General features: G+C 47.7%; 1 protein-coding gene across 2 annotated transcripts in view; it reads left to right on the top strand.

Annotated features, from left to right (window-relative positions):
* The window catches only part of LOC144142809 (cytochrome P450 3A6-like), a 50342-nt gene extending 39094 nt beyond the window's left edge, over window positions 1-11248 (top strand). For both annotated transcript variants that reach the window (XM_077674581.1, XM_077674580.1), the window contains 3 exons: window positions 6921-7230; window positions 9893-10283; window positions 10976-11248. In XM_077674581.1, the coding sequence (XP_077530707.1) occupies window positions 6921-7230; window positions 9893-10283; window positions 10976-10983 (709 nt within the window). In that variant the 3' untranslated portion in view covers window positions 10984-11248. The remainder of the gene's footprint in view (window positions 1-6920; window positions 7231-9892; window positions 10284-10975) is intronic.
* The last annotated feature ends 844 nt before the right edge of the window (window positions 11249-12092 follow it).

Below are 12092 nucleotides of genomic sequence, written 5' to 3'. Positions count from 1 at the left end.
GGTCGTTTAATGTAATTCGGTGGGTGGAAACAAGACCTCCTTCGACGTTGTACAAAAAGTGGCTGCATGGACTCGGCATGCTATTGCTGCATCGTAAAAAAAGTTGAAGAAGAGAGACAAAGAGCGTTTACAAAGACAACCACTTTCTTATGCGCGCCGGTGCTTACATTTAGGGATGACTGACTAAGAATTGGTTTGCACAACAAAGGACAATTTTTCTTACTGTGTCCTAACATTTTTTTATTTTCACATTGTTATCTAGTCTGTGCAAGATGAATTGTTCGAAATTTCTGGCCCTTCGATCGTTCTGTATATAAATATACTGTCCTGATTTGTGTAGCATTGTGCTAATGAATAGTTTTACGCGCCCCCTCCTACGGCGGCGCAACTGGTTTCCCCCTCAAGACAAAATCCTGACAACGCCCACCCTTTCCCCTCAGATTCTTCTCCCCACTTTTTCTCTCTCTACACTCCTATTCTCTCTTGCCCTCTCTCACCTTTTTGTCCCGCTCCCTCCGCTTGTGCCTTGAAGTTCCCTGGGGACGTGACACAACCGTGGCCTTAGGACAAGTTAGTCATCCATGGGAACGTCCCGAGTAGGTCTCCGGTGGTTCACTTGGAATTTGTGGAGAACGGATCTTAGCATTGCCTCCTGGTCGCGAAAGTTACCGCTCCCTCACTGGTAACCCACTGGTTACCAGTGACCCACTGACAGTGACCAGTGACATACTGGTGACCTACGGCTGGTCACCGCTAGTGGCTGGTCGCCCATTGTCAGTGATACAGTCGGGGAAGTTGCAGGTCTAATGTTGTGGTGAAACAGCGCGCCTAAACAGGCACAAATGAAACAGGAGGAGCGCTGACCATAATAGGGACGAGCCGCCAGTGTCATTACTTGCAGTGACAGCCAGACCGGCAACATTTACTTGCTTCCGAACTCAAGGAAGACAGTCGCTTCTTACACGTAAAAGGATGTTTTAGTTTCTTTATCCCTTCGTAATACTGCTAACCCCAGCTAAGGAGTTGCAGCAGGGTGGAAAAAGATGGACACAGGACACAATAAAACAAATGAAAGAGAATGCAAAAGATAAGCAAGAGAAAGAAGGCTGAGATAATTGCCTATTCACAGTGTCGCGCCGATCAGATGTGTCGAATGGTAGAACAAGCAAAAACCGATACACACATCGGAAGAACATGCACTGCTAAAGGAGATTACCCAGGCATGACCGACGCAGGCGCGTAGCCAGGATTTTTGTTCGGGGGGGGCTAAGGTTGTTCTCCGTACCCCCCCCCCCCCCCACTCCGAAGAAAAAAAAGCGCGGTAGTTTGCAAGCGCCCTTAAAGGCTATGAAGATAAAATACATGTTTGGTTCATTAAACAGTCTGCCTTGTCCCGATAACAATGATACCAGTTTTATCGCAAACTTCAAAGGAATAATCGATATATTAAATTAAACGTTTGAAGCAATGGCGAATCCCTGCCCACTTTCCTGCGGCGATTTCACTATGACAGTTCAGGATCTTGTTTGTACGATTGGCGCCCAAAGACTTAACCAATGATTGAGCGATTGTAGAGGGGCCTCCATTGATCTTATCATTTGAATTCTAACGTGCAGTTACCACACTCATAACTACGTTTTAGTGCTAGCCTATATATATACCACTCCTGCCGATATCACCACTACAGCGCAAAATTTGAAAATTTTTGACATTTATTGCATTCCTTCGGTTGAAAAAACGCCTGTGATTGGATGGATCTGTGCGAGTTACCAAAGGCTAGTTGCTATTCAATTCAACAAGGCTGTATTTTGTATTTAAAATGCCCTTTAGGTTCTCTCATGATATTGATGTTGATTATGATTGTATTTGTGCCAGCTGAAGTTGTAAACTGGGCGGAAATCCTCAGACCGCGTGGTACAAATCTCTGCCCGTGACACGGGACCTACGTTGCACGCACGGGAACCTTGTGCAGGCATTGCATTAAACGGCCATAGTTGCATGCAATTGCTTGCTTTATTTCAACCAACATGTGGAGTATGATGAGTGTGACATCCACAATAAAATGACGTAGGCCGTAAGAATTAGATTTTTTATTTAGTTGTTCTTGTCCAAAATGCAAAATAAAACGTTTTGCATTCAACGCCCGTACAGTAGCGGCCAGTGTAAGGCCAATGGAGCTCATTCTGTGCAGTATACATCGAATATATGCACTTGCGTTATGTGTAGCGCAAGTCTTATCTTTAAAAAACGAGATGCTATGAATTATGCGTACTTATATCTCTAGCAATAATTTTAACAAATATCAACCCTAAACACACAGACATCACGCGCAATAACAGCGCTGTTAAGGGTGAAAATTACACGAACATGGCAGGATTAGTCCACACGCAAATCGGAGTAATTCAGCCATCGGTATTTGTTAAGTCATGCCAGTTTAAATTTGCGCTTCTGTTTTGAGTCTCAACGCAGTCCATCTCGTAGCTTCTATCAGGTCTCCGGGCGGACATGAGAAGCTTGTGCTTTGTAACATAATGGATCTGGTTTACATTTTGGCACAGCCCAAATGTAAAGTCTGCAGTAATGAGCTTGGTGTTCTCAAATAGTTGCATTATTACCTGTCAAGTTTTCAATGCTTCGTATATAAATGCCCTATAGTCTGCCTGAAGGCGTGTACTATCCAGTAACATTTCTGGAGCAGCCACACCATTTAGTTATCACTCCCAGATGAGGTAGAGCAAGTCACTGCAAAGTTCACTATTCGATGCTATATCGAACTTAATATTTAGCAAGAAAAAATAGTAACGCAAATACGACGATGTGTGACCATTTGCGGTTAGGCATGTTCTGTGCAATCTGAGCAAAATATTGCTGTGTTGAATTTTGTCGTGAGATCTGAGGAAAGAGTTATAATGCGGTCCTACCATTTTCGTTTCAAACTTTAATGAAAGGACACACTTTTTTTAGCTGACGCGTGCGCTGCCATTTTTCAGCCGAGTACACGCTGCCGGTTTTAAAGCTAAACGATAAAAAAGTATCAGTGCATGAGCATGGGGGGCTCTGGAAAGTATAGGGCGCACAGGAGTTTTGTAGCTTTCGTTAGAGACGCGGAAAATTGAAATTATGTTGGGAATCTCCTTGGTCCACCAGAAAACGGAGGATTGGGCAGATGTGCAGAGCCAGCGTGACCTTCGGGCATAGTGCGATGCCAGAAACAATTCAGCATTTTGTTTTCCGGAGTGCACCAAGAAAACATGCGTATTGGCATGGCCCCGCATACAGAAAGACCAAAGCCTACCATGCTTCAGCACGAAGCGGTCAGTAATGACACAGTTAAACTATTTCCTTGGTTGACAGCGACCGTGCTGTTGAAACTGAAGCATGGTTTCAGGCTACGACAGGATAGATTGGCTAAAAATTGTAAAGTTGTTTACCGTGATAATTGCTCGGTCATTTCGGTTACTTAAGAAATGCTGACGATTGCTCAAAATGTTCTTCATGCAACATTTTAGAATGTATACGAAGCAATTGTGGATTCAGGAAGAAAGACAACAGCGCGCACCCGTATGTGGGGGGGGGGGGGGGGGGGGGGGGGGGTGAGGAAGGCGGAGGTGTGCTGGTGCTCTTGAGAGTGTCTGCAGTTTGTAACCCGTTTATTTAATTGGGAAATTCTGTTGTCTTGCACAACCGATTGAGCCTTGAAAGAACGATACTCCTGCGTCCACAGAACTTCAAAGAAGGCCAGGAAGAGTTAAAGGAAAATTCTACCAGAAAGGCACGTTCGTTTCTTCGCCACCAGTACGAAGGTCCTTCACTTGCGCTGTGCACGCTGCTATGGTTTTAAAATTTGGTGTAGCAGTGGATGCACGCGTCGATATAAACCGCGGTAACAAAAGTCCCGATAACGGGCACACCATGCGACAGCGGCTATCTCACATGGAGTTTCGTCCCAGTAAAAGCAAGCTATTAAAACTGCAGCCAGAACAAATATATTTTTCACCCTTCGTGTATTGATACTAACGCTGTCCCGATACACTCTGAGTAACCCTCTCTACGTTCGTGCATAATAAAATATTCAGGCGTTTACAGGAGTTGAATTTACGTTTTCCCTCATTAAAAAATCACATATCCGCTTCACCGTGGGCGCTTTCAACGACATATTCAAACGCGAATACTGCATTCGAAATAAAACGAGATAAACATTTTTGGCTCGCAGATGCAAGGTACTGTGGCGTCGTGTAAATATAAGGAAACGATTATTTAAATATCAAAGAATGCATAACTGATCTGCACAGCACAACTTTACGTACAATGCAACCTCCATCGCCAAAAGACATCAGTAATCATGCAAGGATTAATCACAGGAAGAAAATGACTTACAATTCGGGGCCTCTTTTGGGTGTTGGCACTTGGAACATGTGCTTCTCAAAACCAGGGGCGCTTCTATTCTCGCGGCAAATTGCCGTTGTGTTTCAGGCCCCTGAATATACACTGCTCTGGGCAGCCGCCGTCCAGGGAAAAATCGGCCGTGGGCGCAATTGAGGGTCTTTAGTTGTGATCGAGGTAGAATATGGCCATCTGATCGTTGTTACTGTCGCGACGCCGTCTGCCTGTGGCAGGGCTGGTATCCTTCACATTTAGGATAAATGGGACTGGCTCGGGGAGCCGCAGCGCGCCTTTTTTGTCGACCCGCTGTTTTCCAGTTTCCTAGTTTAGGGGAGAATACCGCCGAACAAAGATGCCTAATCGCAGGGGTGAAATTGATTGTCGCAACATCGCCGTCGGAAGGGGACACTCAGTGCGCACAATCTGAGCCCACTCCAACAAAACCCTCCCGGGCTCGACAGAAACGTGAGAAAGGAAGAATGAAGAGCTGACGCGAAGAAGAGGGGCATACCTTGCTGTGTGTCTCATTCGCAAAGGTTTTATTCAATACATAGCCCCATCGCATTCTTCAGTTACCTTGCACGAGTTTGAATGTGTGCCCACGGCCGCTTGATCTCCCCCTTTCTAGGAGATGGAGCGGCCGTGGTCAGCCACCGCCGCTTGCACGTTGTTCTGCTTAACATACAAAGATCGTCAGTTCCCTTTTGGGCCTGCATCGTACCAGTCTTCAACCATCAATGGCCGGCGGTCCCTCTTTTTTTCCGCTGCGAGTTAGGGCGGACCACTCCTTGCTTCCCCGGCCGAGTCAATCTCCTCTGCTGAGAACGACTCTGCCGGCCAATTATTCTCTGTGTTGCCGCATGTCTCGCACAAAGCAACACAACGCATGTCTTTGGCGTCCCGTGCGCTGAGCTTACCCGAAGGCGCCGTGGCTTTCGGGGCTGCCCCCCTCCGCAGTCATCCCTCAGGGGTCCGCACCCTTCAGGCGCTTCGTTTTGTCACGGCCGGGCTCGACTCCCTTTCCGCAGCGCGGAAAAAGAGTCGAGTCCGGCCGTGGTTTTGTGTAAACACCCTTGCGTAGGGCAGACATTGAGTCGTAAATGCTTCTATTAGTGGCACTTTCGAAGGATATGCAGCTTTGTTCACAGGCGATGTACCAAGCATACAGGCAGCACGGCGACGGCCGGAAAAATTTCGGGGGGGGCTGAAGCCCGGTCAGCCCCCCCTGGCTACGCCACTGGACCGACGCACACATTCAAGCCGAGAGCCTGACTATGTACTTAATAAAATGCACAACAAGAAAGAAAAGATTCAAGCACAAGTAGGCTTTCAAATTTGTTAATATCAGATTACTCGACAATCCGACCTTCAATGTTCTTTCATTTTATCACGGTTCATTGAAACAAAACAATACTTTTATACAGTGTTTCTCGGTTGGAATAGCGCTAAATTCAGCGAGTGTCGGTGAGGTGATGAGTGACGTGAAGTATAATACGTTATGTATACACGAGTGCCGCTTTTGAAGTGGTTCTTAAACATGTTTAAAAAACGTACCCAGTTTAACTTATCGCCGTCCACAATTATCAATAAACCAGCCTTGACTTTGAACTGGGGCATTGGGGCGTGGAGACAACAATTAAAAATTAAACGAGTGCTTTGGTTTGTACGTGATTTGATTTAGACAAGTTGCCCGCCGTGAATAGATAGCAAACTACATTTCCGTAATCGTCAATGGCTAACACGATGCTCTTATAGGCTACAAATGTTTGCATCTTGGAGCATTTCTAGGGATCTTTTCAAGTAGTGAAGTTTCAACATTGATTGATTAGTAACGTTTGTAATGTTTTCATTCTAGTGCAAGTTGTTACATATATGCGAACGAAGATGTTATTACTCATTTACCCGCGATAACACGTTTTTATCGGCTGTGTATTTTAAAAGAAGGCGTTGATGCTTGTTTGTGACTGACATAATGACATCGGACATGTGTTGCACCACTGAATAACGTCATTCCATTTTAAATTGAGGTTAATCTGACCTTCTGGCGCTTTAAAAGTATAATAAGTCGGAAAATCAACATGCAGCCTTTTTCATGTTGTGCTCACCAACAATACCATTAATATCAAGAAGAAAAAATATTGGACCAAGAACACAACCTTGGGGTACACCCGAATTGACAGGTTCTATTTCAGAAGTGTCGTCTGGCAGCTCTGGCAGAGCTTATAAACCAAATTGTTGAACGACAGCAGCCGAAGAGGTTTTTAAATAACCCTGAATTTTAAATTGGTTGAAACAATAACGAATGTAATGAAATTATCAGTTTTTACATGTTAGTCACTGCCAATACAACATAAAAATATTTTCTAAAAGCCTTTATTACAAAACCGGCATTTCCATGAGCCTCGAGAATGTTTCAGTCCTGACACCTGGGCTTTAGGTCACCGCGGTGTTTCGCCCAGGCCCAGAGTAGGAGGTTAGATTAAATAAAAGTCTTAGATTAATCTCGCTCGACAAATTTTCGCCCGTTCTTTTTGCAGGGGGAAAGAGGTTCGACTTATCGAGGACAGGCACGTGCTGAGCAACGCCTTCATATTCATGGCAGCGGGATTCGAGACGACAGCCACGTCTTTGGGTTTCATCATGTATCTTTTGGCCACGCACCCAGAAGAACAGGAACGCCTCTACTCAGAGGTTCGTGACGCGCTTGAAGACGTTGAGGGAGAACTCAGCTACGAGCGAGTGCACCAGCTAAAGAGGCTGGACATGTTCATCCACGAGGCCCTGCGCATCTACCCACCCGTTGTGCTGTTCGTGACTAGGAAGTGCGAGAAAGACACCACCGTCATGGTGAGTAAATGCCGAGCTGTGTCCGTCCGTAAGCTGCTGTCTGCCTCGGAAGCGGTGGAGCCGTAACTTATCGCACGCGCTTGGGTGCGCTTCGATGCTTTCACGCTCCCGAGCGCCACCTTGGGTGGCTAGAGAAGGAGCACTGGGTGAACGCGTCGCGTTCTGCTGGGTTTGGCAACGCCAGATATCTGGTGCAAGCCCCAGGGCATGTGATCAGTGGCGGCAGCCACCATTGTCAATGACGCGACTGGACAATGCGGGCTGCGTCCTTCCTCCTGCGATTACCGGCGCAGTTGTTTTCTTAGACGGAAATGTCATTGGGATTATAGACCTTCATTATGTGACAGATGCAACGGACGCTATGGAGGAATTAAAATTCCTACGCGATCCAACTTCATCAGCTTGAGCTTGAGTTGGCTCCCAATTCCGCAACCTTGTGTGCCCAGCGATGCCTCGATGCTGTTGTATTTCAGTAAATGTTGTGTCTAGCATTCCGTCCAAGCGTAACGATTAGAACTAAAAGTACGGTACAAACGGCACTCGAAGTGGTAAATTCAAACGAGTTCAGTCCACACGGGACTGCAGCTCCTAGTAAAGTTCCGTCCAGAGGGAACGCCAACGACACCCCAACCCACAACTCCCGGTGAGAGCGGTCTGTCTTGATTCTTACCCAACCGGCGAAACCGCTACCGCTCACTGACTAGACAGTTACTGCTAATTATTAAGCCGACTTATTTAGCTTATCCGTCTATTTTACGGGGGCTTCTGCTGCTGCTGCTGCTGCTGTATGCTTCTGGAGCTGAGCACGTACGCCAGGGACATTGAGACGTACTACGGTTCTTGTTACGTCTGGTATTTATCGACGCACTCGCCACAACCTACCGCGCTGAAAAATCATCCCGTACGCCAAGTTTTGTAACACTTACAAAAGAAGCCACACGGGGGCGCATTTCCACCCACGGAGGTATATCACGATGCAGGCTTCGCGTTACATCGATTCCCGTCTATGCTTGGGATCCGCCAATTTTTTAATTACTTTGAATATATAATGGGATGTAATTGTCCGGCGATTGTAATGCCGGTTTTGGCTTCAGTGAACGGAGCCGGTTAGGCCGCTAGGATAAAAATCATGTCAGAGCGCTTTCAACACGGGAATTGTAACGCAGGCGTGACGTACAGCAATGACAAAACGCGAGCCACGGTGACATAAAAAAAAAAAACGAAAAACCCAGGCATGTTTTAATCCCGGACCACAACAATACGAAACTCCGGTATTTGCAGGTCCCCCCACCTCGCCATGTCGGTGTGCCGCTGGCCGGTTGACAGGAGTGGACCTTCCTAGTCACCACATGTAAGAACCAGACTTGGTTGCAGTGGATGCGCTTCCTACATTTAATAATGTTGCGTAGGTGAGGCCACCTGAGGCCCTCAACGGGCTGGCCTGGACTTATCCCATAGAGTACCCACGATTTGACCTGGCCCGTATATGAACTTTGGACGTGGATATACCTAGCCAATTGCCTCTACATAGCTGTAAACCTTTCGCTTCTGTTTTTGTCTTAACGCGGGAGGGAGACAGCCCTGTAGGGGCGCCACTGTCATCATCATGCACATCCTTTCACAGTCATCGTCAGCGGTGCTACAATGGCCACGTCAGCTTCGCCAGCTTGGTCAGCTGGGCACGTCAGAATGGTCACGTCAGCTTGGATGGGCTTGCTCAGCTTGGCTTGGTCAGTTTGGCACCCGCTTGTCTCTGGTCTTCCGTGCTCACAGTTCTGATCGTGTCCGCTCTTCAATAAAATGTAGAAAGCCGCTGCCACTACACCGAGTCTGCTTCCTACAACCCGAACTCTCATTTTGTCTTCATGGCCCCATGGAGGGAAGCAACGCCACAACAGCTAAGAGCACGGCTGCGACGTTGTCCTAAAAGCAATATTTGATATTTGTCGTGCCGTCTGTACGGCTGTATCTCCAGTAAAAAGGTGGTATGAAATTTATGTTGCGGCCTTGTAAGCTAAGAAGTTGGCGCTTAGATGTACTGAATAAGCGCTCAGCACTGCCACGGGCTGTTTTATTGAGCGGTAAGACAAAAAGCAGACGCTTTTTATTCATTTAAGGCATTTCACGGCCACTTAACGACGAATTCAATGGTAACCATATGCACGAAGGCATGTTCGTATTGTTATCGCTTAATGTGTCGTTAAGTCGGCAGTGAAACGCCATAAATGAGTGTTTAAAGCTTTTTGACTCTAGCTACTCTGAAAAAAATTATACTGATTTAGAGCGTCGTGTCCTAGCGGTAATGTATTTCTTTGTTCTTAAAGCCACTAATTACAGAATTTAGCATTCTGCCTGTTCCCTCCTTTCCGTTCGTACCGTGTTTTCCGGGACCCGACTGGGCACTTGCGCATTCGTTGAGATAGGGTGGATTAGTTCCGCTGGCCGGCCCTCGCTGTGCCCTCGCTGTGTCCTCGCATTCGTTACAGTGGGGGTGCCGTCCCTGCGGTGCCTGCGGGTGACGGTGCCGTGGGGTTCCGGCAAAGACGGTACGAACAGAATGCACGGAACAGGCGGAACGCTAAAACTCTCTATTGATCGCAATGGGCGACAAAAACGAACAGCAGGGCTTCTTCGAAGTGAAATGTTGTACCTTTTCGCCCAGGGCCAGTTCTTTCCGAAGGGTGTGAGCATCATGGCTCCCACGTGGCACCTACATCATGACCCAACTGTCTGGCCGGTCCCGTTCGTGTTCCGCCCGGAGCGTTTCGACCCGGACGAGAGCGGAGACGGGCTGCTGCAGCACCACCCCGGCGCGTACCTTCCCTTCGGCTTGGGACCCCGTATTTGCATCGGGAAGCGCTTCGCCATCCTGGAGCTCAAGATGGCTGTCTGCCGAATCCTGAGGCAGTACCGCGTCGTCCGCTGCCCCCAGACGCAGGAACCCCTGAAGTTGATGGTGCAAAGCGTCATAATCAACCCCGTGGGGGGAGTGGTCGTGGGGCTGGAACGGCGGCAGATCAAGGCTGAGCCGGCTGTGACGTCCGAGATACCAGGTATGAGTTCTGCGCGAAGCGATTACGGAACATTGCCTTTTCTGGTAGTTTCGGCGGGGGAGAGTCTTGTTAAAACACCGGTTAAGAATGGCGCAAAAAAGAGTCAGCCCGTTTAGGCGCGCATCAAGAGTTATCTTTTCGTGTTACGGCGTGATTAACAAACTACTCGCCTCCCATGCAGCGGCAGTGAGACCTCGGTTCCAATGTTTGGATCGGAATGACCGCTCTGGTAACATTTATCAAGTATATTAACTTTTTAGAAGGCGGGAGATATTTGTTTTTTAATTTTTTTTCTTAAACCACGGTTAATCATTATTTCAAGGTTAGCAGCGGCTGGACGATGTCATCTTGATTCCACTGTGGTGCAGAGGCAGAGATAACTGCGACGTTTGAGGGCCCCTAGGTACATAGCGATTGTGCAAAATGATTGTTGCAGAAAGGAACACAAAGACCTCACTGTTTTGATCCCCTCCGTGTATTGCTAAAGTGTTTAACAGCTGCTATTCAGAACAATGTTTGGATTCGCACCAAAAAAGAGGTTTCGACGAGAAGTTACACATGAAAAAGGCCTGCTGCACTTACAGGAGGAATGGCATGTACGGAGACATTTTCGAAAAAGTGTTTATGCTCCGCTTGGAGCAAGTGCATTGCGATTGCGTGCGTGAAGTACTCGCTACCTGTTCCAATTGCAGATCGGTAGCGGCTGCACAGCCGATGTCACCGAAGGTTCCACCGGAACGGGTGCGCTAGTCGTGTCATCGTGCCGTCTGCCGGCGCAATCATCCTGCCCAGTCGGCGGCTCGCAGCGTCCACAAGAGGGCAGCAGAATTACGCCACTGCTCGCCGTACCTGCACCAGAACTGTGCAGACTGTGATCGTATTCGTCTGTTTGCACTACAGCGAACATGCGAACACCTAAACACAACGCATAAAACGAGGTTTCAAATAAAGTTGTTTTTTTTAAAGCGAAGCGTTCAGCCTCTCACTGATGATGTCCGTGCGCGAAAACGCACTCCAGGAAAGCCAAGTTTCTGTGACGATGATGTTGATCTTGGGTGAAGTGAACAAAATGTGCAGCAGAGGGAGATGATGCAGGCCTACGACGGCGCGACGCATATGTCATGTTCTGACGTGAATGCCGACATCCGTTATCGACAGCTCGAGGCATGATGATAATGACATTGCTCTGCATGCCTTAAATCTGTTAGCCGCAGGATCTTACGCCTAACGTCCCTTTTGAGTTTTTGGATGTTAGGCCTCACATTACATTTTGAGGTTTAGCACCTTGAACCGGTACCCACTCGTAAAAGCACTCGCTGGGTTCCAATTCACGCCACAGACCCAAATATTTGGACTACGGATTGCAACCCGAAAGTTGCTGCTTTTGTTCCAGAACTGCGTTTGTTCCAGAACAATTTCGCAGTGGGGGATTAGCCTACCAAGAAATCCCCCACGAGAAAGCTTCGCGTTCAACCGTCTTCGTCTTTACATGGAGGGGTGCATGTTTTTTTTAAAGGCGAAAGCGTGGAGGAACCCGAAAAGGGGTGGCGTCGTCGCTTACCGAAACGGTGCCATCGCAATACGTCTCAAGCACCCGCCGCGCCTAAGAAGAAAACGGAAAAACATAAACCTTAAAGACAAACGAAAGAAGAATCGCTCGAAAATAATAAAATTAGACACAGAGGAAAGCGTGACGTGCCTCCGTTTTTCGGCAACTTCTGGGTACGCACAGAGCTTTGGGAAGGAGCAGTGAATGCGGCCGACCAAGTACGCGACTGTTGGGAGAAATAAGCTTATTCCACGGCCGCT

This window comes from Haemaphysalis longicornis, unplaced genomic scaffold (genome assembly GCF_048455015.1).
Source record: "Haemaphysalis longicornis isolate Haplotype H1 unplaced genomic scaffold, Haemaphysalis longicornis Haplotype H1 scaffold_6, whole genome shotgun sequence".
NCBI classification, from domain to species: Eukaryota; Metazoa; Arthropoda; class Arachnida; order Ixodida; family Ixodidae; genus Haemaphysalis; species Haemaphysalis longicornis.
The sequence above is the reverse complement of the archived record's forward strand: the minus strand, read 5'-3'. Positions and strand labels throughout refer to the sequence as shown.